Source organism: Eimeria maxima, genomic scaffold (assembly GCF_000499605.1).
Source record: "Eimeria maxima Weybridge genomic scaffold, Emw_scaff52, whole genome shotgun sequence".
Lineage (NCBI taxonomy): Eukaryota > Apicomplexa > Conoidasida > Eucoccidiorida > Eimeriidae > Eimeria > Eimeria maxima.
The window spans coordinates 32,526-48,146 of record NW_013563882.1 but is presented as its reverse complement, the minus strand read 5'-3'; the positions used below and the strand labels follow the sequence as shown (position 1 = coordinate 48,146).

Here is a 15,621-nt window from a genome sequence, read left to right as displayed (position 1 = left end):
CTGGAACCAACTAAATTAGTGCTCACGTCAACATACATAGCATGGAAACAGTAGAAATACGGGAGATGTAGGTTAGTAGATTAGCATCATGCGATCTGCCACTGGATGGTGCCACTGATTTGTAGAGAATCACACCAGTTGCCCTTTAACAACCTGTGTTCTGTGAGTCCGCGCACCATTTCCGTTTCCACTATCTGCGTCCGACGCCTGCAGCAAACTAACAGCGGCAGCTCCAGCCATTTTTTACACAAAGATGGCGAAGGGAGACGTTCCTTTTGTTGCCCCCGACATACGGCGTTCGTCAGCCAAGAAGGTCAGTGGACAGTTGCCGCTCCTGCTGTTCTGACTGGCGTTGTTCCATGTATGTTGCTGGAGGATATTAAGAGAACGTATTGCTGGCTTTATATATAGTCACATTGCGAATAGTGCAATTTCTTGAATAGTATTTCTAATTTTGTTCCCAACAAAACATGAAAAATCCATTTGTAGTTAACTATATTTTGAATTGAACACAATAACTTCGTGCACCCTAAATTGCCTGTCAGCAGCTCGACGTCCGCTGCCTTTAAACGGCGTAATTCCATTGGCTGATTTGGAGATCAGGTATGGGGTGTGGTGCTGCGGTATACGAACAGCTGGCAAAGTTCATTCAGGGGGCAACCAAGCAGAAGCTTCTGCAGACGAAGGAGCAAAGAGGGGTTGTCTCTGTCGTCAAAATAAATCGTTCGCACCCTGAGTACTGCAAGCACACACCCGTACCCGAGAATCGGAAAAAGAAGTACATTGAAAAGGCAACGGTACCTGCTACGGCATCAGTTGCGGGTGCCGCCGGGACTGCAGTAGCAGCAGAGGAGGAAACACCGCGAGGGACACAGACAGCTGTAGGGACTGCGGCTTCCAGCTCAGGTAGACTTTCAGGATCTGCATTTTCTATGGTGCAAGCTTGTGTGTCTGTCTTTATGGCCGCCTGCCTATGACTGTTTATGCCAAGCAAACACTCAATGGATAGGGCCCGTTCCTTTCTTATGCGATACACTGGGTAGCTAGCTGTCCCACTGACGGAATGGAAGACTTACTACCTGGCCGTTGACTTTCCTGTAGCAGGCTAGCTAGCGCTCTGGCTATTACCCTAGCATTTGATCTAATTTCTGCCATTCGATATGAATCATGCTTCCTGTCTTTCAGGCCCTCTCCTTTTGGAATTTTGCGCCCCCCCCGCTAAATGCTGCAGAATATTTGCGGCAGTTGGAGCGCGCACTGGGAAGTAAGTAGAAAACAGACGACGCGGTAGAACACGCATACACTTGCTACTTTCCTGTAGTCAAATCTTCCAGAAATTTGAGCATTTCTGCATTAAAGGAGGTCGTTACGATTAGTCTCTCACCCCTGCCTATCTTTTCGCTGGGTCTCTGCATCCTAGGCTGTTGGGAGACCTCTGCAAAACCTTTCAGGCCTCTGAATCCCCTGAATCTGTGCGCTGGTGCTGTGAAATGACGTAGGAACGTCTTTTTTACCGCCGATGAGTACAGGCAGGTGCTGGTTAAGTACTTGGAACAGCAAGATACAAAGAGGGAAGAAGGCGAGACAAGCGAGCCGCCTCCAGGCGAGAGATGCAATTCAGTCAAAATCGATCCTCTGTTGGCTGAGGCGGGTGCGTGTAATTTTTAGTTTCGGGCCTGTTGCCAGAGTGTGCCGCTTCTGCGTTGTGTGCACTTACTCTAGTGGCCGGAAAGGGACAGTCGTGCAGAGCTGGAAGGTGAGACGCAGTTATGTGGTTATCTTTCCTGCCACCGGTATTTTTGCAGTGCTGACGAAGGAAGAAATGAGGGACGCAAAGATGGGAGAGGAGGAAAGATTGTTAATGGATAAGGGGGAAGTTTTTGTTAGGTGGAAAGAAACTGCGCTGCCTTGTCACGCCGTCCTCAGAGATGAGAGCGAGCTACCGCTTCTGCAGGAGAGGATAGTGTACGCACACTTTGAAGCTGCGCAGCCTTTGATCCGAAATATCCAAAAGGGAGGGGGGATGACAAGCAAAATCGGAAGAGATGGAATGACTCGAAATGGCTGTTACTTGTGCGGCAGCTGCTGATGCATGGATTGGGAATGGGTGGTCTTTGCTATTGCTGTCATGCCTGTTCCACAGTTGCGCTATTCTGATTGTGGCTGTTTCAGGCGAGGTGCCTGCACTCCCGTGCGCATTTCTGTAGAGGAGAAGCAAGGAGGGCGGAAGCACGCCACGCACATTTTGTAAGCCTTTGACTAAGGAGGAGGGGGGAGCAGCACCAGTAGTTACTGCGGCAGCATTTACGGAAACAAGGGGACTCGCCGCCCTGCCGTTGCCTTGTGCACAGCTCCAACTGCGCCCACATTGCTGCACCTCTTGTGGTTTATTCTTTGTTAGGAACGCCACTAACTTCCTTGTAGAGCCCAAGACCCTTGCCGAATTTTTGCAGAAGAAATTGGCAGCCTCGGCCTCAGTCTACGCGCCTCCAGGCACCAAAGTGACCTCTGGCGTTTGTGTCCAGGTATGCGGAGGTCGGCAACCAGGCTTTTGATGTTCTTACGCTGCGCAGCACGTGTATAGCACATGGTGTTTCGATCTAGAGTAGCAGTCTAGATGTAGGATTTAGTTCAGTGTGGCATCAAACCTCAGGGACAGCGTTCTAGAGATTAAAGCTTGAATAGAGTGCTCTGGGTTCTGTCTTCGTGTCGGCTGAGTGGATATTCAGTCACAGCGGACAAGCAGAGATTGTCAGTGAAATCGGGCGGGGAGCATGTTGGCTATCCGCCGCTGCAGAGAACAGCCTTTGCAGAGGAATAAACCATAAGTGGTTAGACGACGTTAGGCCTAATAGGGGAGTTTTTTTTACTGACGCCTACTGGCCACGTGTCCGTGTGTGCGTTTCATTTCCACCAGGGCAACGTGGCACGGCAAGTGGCGGATCTCTTGGTTTCTCAATTTGGCATTCCGAAAAAGTTTGTGGAGATAGACACGAAAAAACCTAAGTCAAGTCGATGAATCTACAATGTTTCTGCCGTTCTGAATGCACAAGCATGCGCTGGTGCGTTTTCACAATTCCTCTTTTTGGTTCTCTGACTAGGTGTCCCGTAAACAAAATTTTATACTCTGTTGCACCGCCGGGCCTGAATTGTTCTCTATACATTCACTAGGTGTAGACTAAGACGATCTGTAGAGACATACAGCGCACTTAGTGGCCTCCCTAGCTTTGAAGGTGGCCACTTCTGCGTAGCTTAAGGACAAACGCGGGCCAAGCGGCGTGTGTGTCTAATCCAACACGAATCTGCGAAGAACGTGTTGTGTGTACTTAAGGCTGTAAATTTCGCGAAAGTGTGTTGATAGGACAATTTGTTCTGCTTAGCATACAGGCATATAGATGGCATATAGATATTTGCACTGTAGTTGCACGCGAAGCACATTCCGCTGAGTGTTAGGGTGGCGTGGGTGAGTCTCTTAGTACTGACACTCCAATTGCATCGGAGTTGGCGACGATCTCTTCTCGTGGACCGATACGAACTCAGTTCCAAAGGATTAGTGGCTCTTTCGTTGATGAGAACTCAGACGGTTGCGAGCAGCAATCTGACAGAATGCGATTGCACTAATCTTATGTGGAGTGAATGTGGCGGGCCACTAGGAGTATTACCTATTCGGGAGTGTATGCATGCACGAGCATCACAGTACAGTACATCATGATTTATTCACAGGTAACGACAGCAGTACATCGTTGTGCTGCGTGGAGTTTAAACCCCGAGACATTGAGAAACTCACTAGTTCCATTTTGGTCAGAGCAGGCGGGGCATCCACGATGCTTAGGGGGTTATCATCCTTCCCGAGGACACCGGACGATTTGAAGGATGAACGAACTCCTTTTAGTGCGAACAAGACTACTGCATTCAGCGTTAGCCTCAGAAAAGACCACTGCGTTGAGCGCTGGTCTCAGGTTTGGTGCTGTTTGGCTTGGAAGGCTACCGGTGTTGTGGAGGTAGTTCTACCATGAACCACACGACAGGGTCACTGCTCTTTTCTCCTACACTGTATACGATCAGCTCTTTAATTTAAGGAAGTTTGCGCGGCAAAGACGTTTTTGCGCAGGTGACTCCTCTCTGCTGTCATCGATGCTGATTTTTTTCCTGCTGCCACGTAGTGAGGGAAAACTGCTGTGACGCCTTTGTAGAATTCACCTAATAAGGAGCCTCAGGAACTCCTAGGAATGCAGTTGTTGCTCAATATGTGAAAATGCCAACACAGCACGCTTCATCTCAAATGGCTACCAAGGCAAGCTATTTGAAACATATATGCAAACACGCCGGCAACCTGATGAGGAGCTTTTCCAGCTGGCGTCCCCGCTGCCTACTGGGGAATGGGAAGACCCCGACTGTTGTGTTTTCGAAAGTCACGTTGTTGGTGCTAGAGCGACTTGGCGGTGCCTGAAACGCAACCTTTGTGCCTTTGCTGGTGGAATCACGGTAGTTAGAGATGCAGCAGACCAGCGTCTTGCCGCACACCCAAGCCTACTAATTGTACTTACCATTTGTTTACTGTTGCCTTTTCTTTTGCAGGCTGCTATACCACACTTTGCTTCGCTCGTCGCAGTGTATCCCCCCCTAAGACTTCACCAGCACACGAATTACCCGAACTCCTTGGCTTTTACACCTAGTTGTCAGTGCATCTCGGCACTTGCTAATGCAGCTTTTGTGTAATTAGGTCGTTCTTACTTTCTTGGATTGCCCCTCAAAATCAGAGAAATAAGTCCCAAAATGGTGTACAGCGGTGACCCTTGCAGTGGAACCGCGACCAAACACACTGCACTGCGCCCCTCAAGTCTTGCTACCCTCCCTAAACATATTTTTATGGTATACCGGTGAAATTTGGTTTTTTTGCCAGTCAGTCTGATTCGGGACTCATCTCAAGAGGTTTTGTGTGTTGTTAGTAGCTAGTTATATTAGGTGGGAAGTGACCTCCAGGAAGGCCTGGCAGGCCCCACAAGCGTCTCCTTTTCTCATCTGTATGCCGCCCTGAGACTTTGTTATTCCCTTTTTATACTTGATCAGATGAGCGCGGATGGTTCCACAGCATCGGGTGGGGCGGAACACTTCCTTGTCAACACCGCCAAGGCTGGAGGTGGAATCGCCAGCAACAGCAGTGCCACCTGCAGCTGCAGCCACACCTCCAGCAGCATCAGAAATGACAAAGAGCCTCCGTCCCTCTCTGATTTATTGTCTCGCAGAGACTTCGCCGCTGCAGCCTCTCTCGTGCAACTTACCAGGTCCAGCAGGACCCCCAAATCCGCCTTGCCGAAGACCGATCTGTGGGTGGCTTATTGCTTCTACCATTCAAGGGCATATGAGCAAGCCTTGCTACTATACGAGACACTCTCAAAGATATCAGTTCGAGATATCCAATATAGTGACAGGATCTCATGGGAGTCTATCAAAGCGGGGAGAGAACCCCGAGCTGAGGCGAAACCAGAAACACACAGCGCCCTCAATGAAACTACTTCAATAGGACATAATAGTCCCGATGATATTGCTGCAGCTGAGGCAACTCTGAGCGAAATGACAGAGGAGGAGATAGAGGGGCTGCCGCTACTGATAGCAGCGTGTCACTTCCGGTTAAGGCAACCAGAAAAGGGACTCGTTGAAATTAAACGAGCCCCGCCATCACCAAAGCAGCGCCGGTTGCTCCTTCTTTTACGTATGCAACAGCAGCAGCATCAACAGCAGAAAACCCAGCAACGGCATGGGGGGGAAGCGTGGTTTGCCATTGACAAAGAGATTGAAGCTCTAGAGGGTGGTAGCACCGAAGATATACTGTGTGCTGCCGCTGCACATTTCTTTCGTTGCCGATTTGAAAAGGCAGTAAAACTATATGAGGATTTGTTATCTGTACACCCCGAGGCCTTCGCATTCAAGGTATACGAGGCAATTTGCTGCTACAAGATGGGTGAAATAGACAAGGCCCAATCCCTGGCCGAGGTACGCACCAGAAGAGTTTTGTCTCTAGAGACGGAGCAAAAGGCAAAATGAGAGTCAGAAAGAACGCAAGGGCAGAATAAATAGATTTATAGAGAAGCTACAACATACAGTTTTTCTGACCTGTGACAGCGTTCCCTCGTCAGGCTTGCCAGCCCGTTTCGCCACCCGATTTCTTTCTCTCGCAAACAAACGAGTCGCTGTTCAAAGAAGTGTAGACGCCTTTCAGACCTTCATGATGTTTCGTATTGAGGGTTCTTTTGGTTTGGCAGACAGATTGGCCCCGACTAGGGAAAAGTCTCTAGAAGACCCCCTAAGCCATCTTGAAAGAACCCTCACCAAACCAAAACACACAAGTGTGTGTGGTATGTGGATGATGTTGTGTGTAGGATTACTTGTCTGTACACCCGCTTTCCCTTGTAGCCTCAAATGTGCTTTTCTGTTGTCTCATGGAAAGGGGAGACAAACAAGCAGCTCACGCGCTGCTGCAGGAACTTGGCAAGCAGACAGGGACACCTATCGAAGACCTGCAGACTGCCTATGACCCTCTGAGGCTCAACGTGTGTCTCTTTACACAAGAAGAAGCTAACTCTATCCCAATGGAACTCCTTTCGCTTGTGGATAGTATCCCAGAGGTCCGTTCGTCTCTAACTACTTTCCTTGTCGTTGTACAGCGTTTTCTACCTGGGGAGCGGAGACACGCACTCCGTGGGAGTGCGTGTCTCCGCTTCCCCTCCATTACAAGTGTCTCGTTTACTATGACCATGAGACACGCTTTTTACTATTTCTCGCACACCTGTCTGTTTGTGGTACATGGGATTGCAGGCTCGTTATAACCTTGCCGTTAACTATCTCAGGCAAAACAGACCCGAGCGAGCTCTGGCACTGTTGCAGGAAGTCTCTCTAAATATCAGCGCGTCAGTCAGCTTCAGCGCTAGTCAATTTGTGGGGTCGTAGCTCTTTGGGTGTTCAGTCTGCGTAATAAGCCCAATGGTTAGGCCGCACTGGCTAGGGAAGCCCCAAGGCCCTTCTCTCGCTGTTTTTGTGGTGTGGGTTGATCTCGGGTCTCATAAAGTGAGTGCCAGTGCAGAGCCAAAGCGGTGAAGGCAGCTGCATTGCTCCAACTAGGGCAGCAGCAAATGAAGAGATGTCTCTTGGAGGAGGCTGAGAGTCTCTTTTTAGAAGTTGCAGAGGAAGCTCCACAGACGCGCCAAGGCTCTGCTTCAAGTAGGAGCATCCGCTGCGTCATTTGCCGTCGTCAAGCTACAGACTGGCAGACACAGGGCAATCCTGATGCACGCAAGCATTTGCTCACTGCACACTCAGCAGACAAGGGAGCTCGAATGAGTGAAGAACATAGTTAGAGTGCTCTGTGTGCCAGGATTGGAGAGCCTAATGCTTGCGCACTACCTAAAGAACGACCTTGAGAAGGCGTGGGGATACGGCGAACAGCTCAAGAGCATTGACAACCATCAGCCTGCTGTCTGGTGGTCCCTTATGAGCATTGCGGTGTCGCTGGGTCGCGAAGAAGAGGCCCTCGACTGCCTGCTGCACATCGAAGATGAAAGGTCAAATTGACACTTTGTATGCTCGTGCAGAGTTCAGCTTTATGAATTCAGCTCCATGAGTTTAAAATTTCAACGCCAAGGTTTGGGCTTTTCACGTAACGCATAGAGGCACGCCACAGCGAGTGGTAGATTCAAAGACAGACACATAGAAGACTTTGCAGGAAATTGTGCTGAACGATACAGGCGGCAGTCACACCCTTGTGTGTCTGCCTATTGCTTCAGCTACTGGCAAGATGAGCTTTACCAGCAGTGGTTTGTGCGCCTCCACATTAAGGCGGGACTACACAGAGAAGCCTTCCGTCTCTGCCTCCAGCAGCAAGGCAACCCTGGCTTCCCTAAGCTGATGCTTCAGTGCGCTGTAGACTGCCATGTCATGCAACACTACCGTAGCGCACTTGAGGTGAGGCCCAGATAGCTGCTTTCACTCCTGCAGGCCATTGGTCTTAGACTGGTGCATCTGGAAGGTACAGGTTAGCGTAATTATGAGAGCAGGTCGTTGGCCTGGAGGTGACTGCAGATTGTAGACAGCCGAGTCGGTACGGAAATAGAAATGAGGAAGAGCGGAAAATGTGTTCGGGTCGGTGGTGTTGACAGGCGTTCTCCATCGTTTTGCAGTTGGAACCGACAGAGAACAGCGAAAAGGGTTTTCGTGCTGCTGCTTCTGGGCTTGTGCTTCATATTGCATGCGGCAAGGAAAACGGGGATACACTGCCTTGGCTGTTACAGCTACTGAGGAGCGTAGGTGATCCCCAACTGGATGAGGTCCGAGCCGCAGCAGAGCACCTCATGTTGCACTTTGCAGAACAGAAGCAGCAGAAAATACATGCAGAAACGGAGGGGGATTGAAGGTGGGCGGCTTCCTCTGTTCCCTATATAGTGCCCTGCCCTAGGCTGTCCAACGACAGTGGTTTCGTGGCTTCTGTCTGGTGTTCAACATTAAACCCATAATGCGATGCTATTGAACCCCATCTTGGATTAAAACGCAGATGCGGTGTGGTCGGCAGCTGTCTACAAACCAGTTTGACTTTGGGATTCCCTCAACACAGTTCGTTGTAGGTCCGGCCATCTGGCTTCTCTGCACTTCAAACGCTTCCCCTCCGTTATACTATCTGGATAGCGTGAGTGACAGACAGAAAAAACACATAATGCTTTATCCTCATATCGGGTCTCTCCCGCCTCAGCAGTCTCGCTTCATACCCAGAGGGATGCTGCGACGGCTGAAATGCCACTAACATGCTGGTGTTACGGGGCCTGTATATTGCATTTAAAAACGAAAAAAGTACAATTACCTATTTTCGTAATTATTTGGGCTAACAACACTACGGAAGATGAAGTATAATTGAGACAAGTCGCAACCCTCTGTCGCCGCGTAGGACACAGTAGAAAACCCAGGAAACTTTCTTTAACGCGAGCGCAAACGCCTTCACCTTGACCATATAAAGTTGAATATGATCATATACGCTCGAATATCGAGTGCTTTGAAAACAAAATAAGTAAGTGCAGAGGACAGCAAATGAAGAATATGTGACTCCTAGAGCACCGTAGCTCAGTGGGAGAGTGGGGGGCTCATAACCCCCAGGTCCATGGATCGAAACCATGCGGTGCTACTTCTGTCAACAGAGGTTTTTTGGCTGTTTATTTTATTATATGGTGGCCCGAATTATGATGCTTCGTGTCCTACTTTTGAAACACAAATCCCATAAAGTCTGCCCAAAACAGAAACTATCTTGTTCTTTGCAACTTCTGTGTAGTGGTAAGCCGCCGAGTTAGTCAGCGGCAACCATTGACGATTTGTGTGCCCTAGAGCATCGATTTACCGTGCATGTACATTGCAGCTTACTATGGCCGTTCCCTCCAACATCACCTTCTCCCGTTCTCTATAGGCCCACTAGTGGTGGTAGTACTTCACACTTGCAAAGACTGTGACCCTTTGCTTAGTGCCAACCCCAAAGCCACTCCTAGCCCCAGCAAAGCAGCTTTGTTTTGTCGGGGGAACCCACTCGAGCGAATTGAAGACTCCTCCTAAACCATGGACCTGCATGTGTAAGCGACAACGAGCCACAGTTCAGCTCCTGTTTCGGTTGGAACAGCTAGTGAAAGTGTCTCCTTAGGGTCCACGCTGATAAATCAGCTGCACGGAGAGAACCCACCGTCACAGAAGTGTACGTACATCACATCCCAGCGCAAGCTGGGTGAAGTGGGCGATGCTTGGCGTAGCAATCGCTTTCTGTTCGCTTTGCTAACATCGCTTCATTTCGCTAAAAAGAAGCATCCTAATTAAGATCGTTTCAAGAGCCAAAACATCGACTACAGAAGGAGACAAGTCCCTACCTATACTGAAAAGATTATGTCTCTCCAACGTTCTCGTACGAGGCGAAGCCAGAATTGCAATGCCTGCCTGTACGTGATACCGTATTGCTGTGTTGTCGCTGTTACTGTCATCAGTGCAGCTTTGGTGGCCTCCCTACAGGCCTTTGCTGCCACGGCAAAACTCATGCTGCTCTCAAACTTGTTGGTTGCGGGCTTACTTAGCCACCTCGCTAGGTAACTGGCTAGGCATACCAGCCCTTGCAACTACTGCAGAGTGGCCCCTCTATCAATAAGGGGTCCCCCAGGAAGACCCCGTCGAACTCTTGAGAAGATCCCTGCTGGAGGGATCCGTAGACCCCTGGGGATCCTTTGTCCCCTAAGAAGCCGCGGAGCCACATGGCCCCTGCAAGACGCTCCTCGATTCACAGACCCCACTAGCGTGTGAGCTCCAATGCGTCCCCATGTTGGCTGGACCCTTGAGGCGATCCGCTTGTTGATGGTTGCCATTCGGTGTCCCCTAAAGGAATCCCCCCGGCAGACTCCCAAGCCGGCGGCAGCGAGTGTCGGCTTTCTATGGGTCATCAAACCATCCCTGGGGGCCCCCCGGCTATTTTTAATTGTGACTTCCTGCCAGGGGCTCCCCATACCGTTTGCAGTTTTGCCTTCGCATGCTGCTTGCATACGCCCCCCCCTCATGGGAATAGCAGGTACCTGGCAATTTCTGGTGGGCCCTAGAGAGCCTTCATGCACTACGTAGGCAACAGATGGCTCTCCACTAGCAGTACCCAAAGAGGCAGACAATGAGGGGGCAGAGCTGTTGCTGCTGCTGATGGTATCGCCTCCTGCTCTGGTATAGCTGTTGTTGCCATCGTTGCTGGAGATGCTGCCGCTTGTGTAGGCCTCCTGAGAAGCTTGAGAACTTGAGGTCCCTCCGGTAGGCCACTGCCAGTCACATAGCGGAGTCTGCTGTTGTTGTTGCTGCTGCTGTTGCTGCTGTTCCTCCAACTGGACAGGTCCCCCAGTGGCACCTGTGAGCGGCGCCAAGTTCAATTCTTGCCCGAGGACAAGGTGTGTATCTTGCATGAGCATGTGCTGCTGCTGCTCTTGCTGTGCTGGCAGTACCTTGTCTCCAATGCCATGGCCCAGCGGGTGCCCAGAAGCCGCAAGCCTGAGGGCCACTGCCTTCTGAAGGGCCCCCTCAAACCCCCACGTCCTGACAGCATATGCTTTTACACAGGCGTCCGCCTCGCCATAGCGGCAGCACCAAAAGGCTTCTTGTGGGCCTCTTACGAACAGCTGGACCTTCTCAACCCGCTGCTGCAGCAGCAAATCGTATCCACAAATGGCAGAGCCTCCAGGGCCACCATAAAAACGCCTCCCCACATAGCGATGCTCATACGGAAAAGGCGAAGCTACAGCCCTCAGATCCTGCAGCGGCAACAGCAGTAGATACACAGCAGCAACAAAAGAAACTAATAAACACACCGACACCGAGCTTTCCAATATTCACCCCAACGCCAAATGCTGCAGAAATCTATGTAGTACCACTTCCAGCAGCAGCAGAATAAGCAACCGCATAAGCAGCAACACTAAAAGCCGAAAGAGCTAACGTTGTCTGGCTGAGCATTCCACACGACTCCACCGGATGCGGAGGCTGCATCGGCCCTTTCCAGCTTAGCAGTGTCAGCATCCTCTGTTGTTGCTGCTCCCGTTGCCGTTGCTGCTGCGGACTCAGTCGCAGTTTCCGCTGTGTCTGTGACGAAGAGGGACCCCCAAGGGGCCGTAAAGCCAAGCTGGGGGCCCTCGACTTCCTTTCTCTTAGCGACACCCCCGCACTCGGCTGCTGCTGCAACGCAGCAGCACAGATGGAACAACAGCAGCACAAGGAGAAGCTGCAGTGAAGGCAACAATGTTGTTGCAGCAACAAGCGCAGAAGCAGCAGCAGCTGCAGCGAAGGCAGAAGCAGGTGAATGATCGTACCTGTTAGCTGTTCTTTTATATCGTCAGTCACTTCATTCGAAAGGAGACAGCTGGTGGTCTCCAACATCAAATTAATGTCTTCGCTGAATACCCGCAAAAGGGCCTCTTGCTGCTGCAGTAAACTATCTGTCGCCTCTTGAAGTTGTAGCAGCCTTTGCTCTTCACAGTCACACTCCTCCAGCACCTGGGAAACGGTCCCCCACTCAAGGCTCCACCTGTCAACGTTGCCGCTGCTGCTGTCGTTGTTGTTGCTGCTGCTACTGCTGCTACTATTGCTGTTCCTGCTAGTTTTGCTCTCTGCTGTCAAGTCTCGACAAACTGCAGACAGCCGCTGCGATATTTCTTTTCCTACCTGCTGCACTGCAGCACGGGACAAGAGAGCCCCCTTGCTGCTCCTTCGCGCTGCCGTGAGGCCGTCAACAAAGGCGCTAATCCGAGCAGCCACTGCTTCTGAAGCCTGCTGTTGCTGCTTATGCTTCTGCTGATGCTGCTCGTGCTCCTCCTGCTGTTCCGACTGCTGCTGCGTTTGCTGCTGGTGCTCACACTGCTGTTCTTGGACCGTACCGCCCCCTGTGGAGCTGTCAGGGGCCCTCGTTCCGGCCTCCTGCGTGACTCCTGGAGGATTCGATGCAGCAGCTGCTGCTGCAGCTTGGCGGCAGAGGTGCAGAGCAACATGAAGAAGCTGCGCTGCCTGTTCGTTGCTGCGAACTGCTGCTTGTATACTCTTGATACGACCCGCTGCTGCTGCTGCTCTTAGCTTCAAAAAACGCCAGTGACGCACTGCTGCTGCAGCTCCTTCCTCTCCCGATATCCCTTCTGTTGCTTTTGCTACTTTTGCTGCACTTGCTGCTGCTGTTGCTGCTGATCCATCACCTTCGTCTCCTACTTCTACTGCAGTGCTCGCATCAAAGACTGTCGGTCCAGTGTCAGTGCAACGCTCACTGTTAGAGCCAGTTTCGTCAGTTGTTGTTGTTGGTGCTGTTGCTGCTCCTTTTGCTGTGGTTGTTGCTGCTATTGTTTCTGTCTGATCGTCAGGGAGGGCGCAGGTACCAACACGCCCTCCTGCCAAGCCAGCGGGCTCGCGGCGATCCTCTTCCTTGACAGGGTATCCCACACACTGCGCACCTGTTGCTCCTGCTGCTGCCGTTGCCGTTGCCCTTGCCCTTTCAGGTTTCGGCTTCGCCTCTGCAGCAGGCACCTTGTGCTCCAGCAGCCCTTTCGCTGCAGTATGGTCCGCTTCTGTGTCACTGGCGCTCGCGTTGGTGCTGCTGGCGCTGCATCTCTTGACCATACTGCTAGTCATCTCTGAGTAATTGTTGCTGCTGCAGTTACTACTGCCTTCGCAGCATTTGTTGCTGACTTTGGTGTCGCTCCAGCACAACCTTGATGGCAAGGAGGAAGCCCTCGGTGTCCGCAGCACAGGCCTCCAAGCCATGAGGGTTGCTGCTGATGCTGTCTCTCCTTTCAAGATGTCTGCCAGAGAAAGAATACCAATGCCATTATGGCCGATAGCAGCTGAAAATGTAGGGGCCCCCTGTGGGCCTGCGGGTCCCTCTTGCGCTGCAACGCAATGAGCACCCTTCACTGGGAGCAGCAGCTCCTCACCACTACACCCCTTTTGCTCCAGTTGTTGCTCCTGCTGTCCCTGCTGCTGCTGCTGCCCCACATCGTCTTCCTGCTGCTGCTGTTGCCCCACATCGTCTTCCTGCTGCTGCAGGTGCTGCAGGATGCGGAACCATCCGCTGCCCAATAGGCCCCACGGAAGCGACGAAGGGAACACGTCTCCCCGCTTCCGTGTTGTTGCTCCTACAACAGCTGTTCGATTTGCTGCTTCTGCTGCTATACCCGAGTCCCCCTGGAATTCTGCTGATGCTGCTGCTGCTGCTGCTGCTGCCCCATCTACGGCGGCTGTGTCCATGCCGAAGGCGGCCCCGCGCGCTCCAAGGCCACCGCAAAGCAGCAAGAAATCCGAGATGCGGGCTCTCTGGAGATGCATGCGGTATTTCCTCCTTTTACACCTGCTGCAGCAGTTGTTGCAATCCCATCCCAGCTCTCCTGTTGAGCTGCAGCAGCAGCACCAGGAAGCACCTGCTGCTGCGCACATATGCGAGGGGTCTGTACCAGCGGGAAAATCCACTGCAGGCAGCAGTGGCGGCTGTCGCTGAGATACGCCTCCCCCGTCTAAGCACACAATGTCGGGGGCCTCCTCGTCCATGTGGCCACCACTCGGCTGGGAAAGCAAACCAATGAAAGCCGAGGAGAGCTGCTGTTGCTGTTGCTTCTGTTGCTGCTGCTCTAACCGCAGCAACTGCTGCTCCCTCTGCTGCTGTTTCCTGCTGTTTTGCACACCGCGCACTCCAGACACTTTCCGCCTGCGGGCCCCCTGCTGGCGTGTGCTGGGAGCAGCCGCTGAAGGTCCTCCATAAGCGTCGGGTGGGCCCACATGGAAAGGGGGACCTTGCACGAGGAGTTGCTGGGATAGCGGCAGCAGCGCCCCTTCACCGGCACCCTCAAAGGAATGTCCCCAAATGCTACTGGTAGCTGCCGTAGTAGCAGGGGTCCCTCCATACTGAGCCGAGCCCGAAGACGCCGCGACAGGAACCACCGATGCACCTGCTGTTGCTGCCGCTGCCTCGTTTGCATGCTGACCTGGCTGCTGGCCGTGCTGCTGCTGCAGCGTATGCGGCGGCATACCCGTGGAGGTCCCCGTTGAAGGTTCGGAGCCAAGGGCTCTTGCCTCGCTGCTAAATGCGAGTGATGGGTGCAGGCCCCATTCTTCGTGGGGCCCCTGGGACCCCTGGGCCTCAGGTAGGCACTGGTGGAACCCCCCTAGCAGCACGTCAGGGTCGTAGTCCCACACCCCAGTAGAAGGGACATAAAGAGCCGACCCCTTGGCAACCCATGGGTGGGTCTTGAGGGCCCTCAGCAACTCGCGCCACCCCGGAGCAGCAGGCTTAGGATCATCAGTTTCCTGGGGGTCCCAGGGGCCCCCCTCAGTTAGAGAAGTCCGCCCACCAGTCTCCCCGTCTGCAGGTAATGCCCATGAACGGGAATCCGAGGCTCGGTCCCTCTCGCCTCCAACTTGCGCTGGGGCATCAGCAGTCAGAGGCAGGACGCTGAGGTCTTCAATTGCTGCAGAAGCAGCAGCAGTTTCTGCTGCTGCTGCAGGTGAAGGTCGCCCTTCTCCAGCAACAACAGCAGGTGTAGTTGTTGTTGTACTCCCCGCATCAACCCCAGAAGGTGGAGGAGGAGGAGCAACAGCAGCAGCTGCTGCTGCACGAGCCAGAGCTAGAATGCCCTGATGCCACGTGCGTACCTCATGGTCGCTCGCGGGGGAACCTGTGAGGTGTACATACACCAGAAACATCTCTGCCAATGCCAGGGCAACGTCATTGGAGTGTCTTCGCAGGCTAAAGCTCTTCATTCTTTTCTTCCCCCCAACCAGATAGCGAGCCCGCCATTCCCCCTTTACTGGATGATGGTAGCACTGGCGCGCTATGGCTTCAGGGGGGCCCCCTCGGCAGTGGGCCCCCCCTGAAGGAGGGCCTCTCGCAGCAGATAAGGAGCCAAAGGCTGAGCGGCAGCTCCGCCGCTGCGAAGCCTTGCGGGGACCCGCGACAGTGGGGGCCCTCAAGGGCAGCAAACTACTGCATCCAATGATACTTCCCTCCTGCTGCGTCGCATCTCCGTCCACGCCGTCGGCCTTCTTAGCAGCAGAAGCAGAACAAAACACGGAGGGGGGGGGGCCGCAGGCAACACCACCTGAGGGGGC

General features: G+C 52.7%; 3 protein-coding genes across 3 annotated transcripts in view; 2 read left to right on the top strand and 1 right to left on the bottom strand.

The window, feature by feature from the left end:
* Positions 1-605: 605 nt before the first annotated feature.
* Positions 606-3,019, top strand: EMWEY_00008380 (hypothetical protein; the record flags this gene model as incomplete). Its single annotated transcript, XM_013478614.1, has 7 exons — positions 606-906; positions 1,186-1,264; positions 1,500-1,651; positions 1,806-1,965; positions 2,173-2,247; positions 2,402-2,525; positions 2,918-3,019. The coding sequence occupies 7 exons, from the start codon at positions 606-608 to the stop codon at positions 3,017-3,019; spliced, it is 993 nt and encodes a 330-aa protein (XP_013334068.1).
* Positions 3,020-5,070: 2,051 nt separating this feature from the next.
* Positions 5,071-8,405, top strand: EMWEY_00008370 (hypothetical protein, conserved; the record flags this gene model as incomplete). Its single annotated transcript, XM_013478613.1, has 7 exons — positions 5,071-5,994; positions 6,381-6,626; positions 6,817-6,912; positions 7,077-7,218; positions 7,373-7,559; positions 7,782-7,959; positions 8,154-8,405. The coding sequence occupies 7 exons, from the start codon at positions 5,071-5,073 to the stop codon at positions 8,403-8,405; spliced, it is 2,025 nt and encodes a 674-aa protein (XP_013334067.1).
* Positions 8,406-10,111: 1,706 nt separating this feature from the next.
* The window catches only part of EMWEY_00008360 (hypothetical protein, conserved), a gene marked incomplete at both ends in the record, with an annotated part of 7,309 nt that continues 1,799 nt past the window's right edge, over positions 10,112-15,621 (bottom strand). Inside the window, 4 exons of the mRNA XM_013478612.1 lie at positions 10,112-10,272; positions 10,517-11,297; positions 11,480-11,715; positions 11,850-15,552. Of these exons, the coding sequence (XP_013334066.1) occupies positions 10,112-10,272; positions 10,517-11,297; positions 11,480-11,715; positions 11,850-15,552 (4,881 nt within the window). The remainder of the gene's footprint in view (positions 10,273-10,516; positions 11,298-11,479; positions 11,716-11,849; positions 15,553-15,621) is intronic.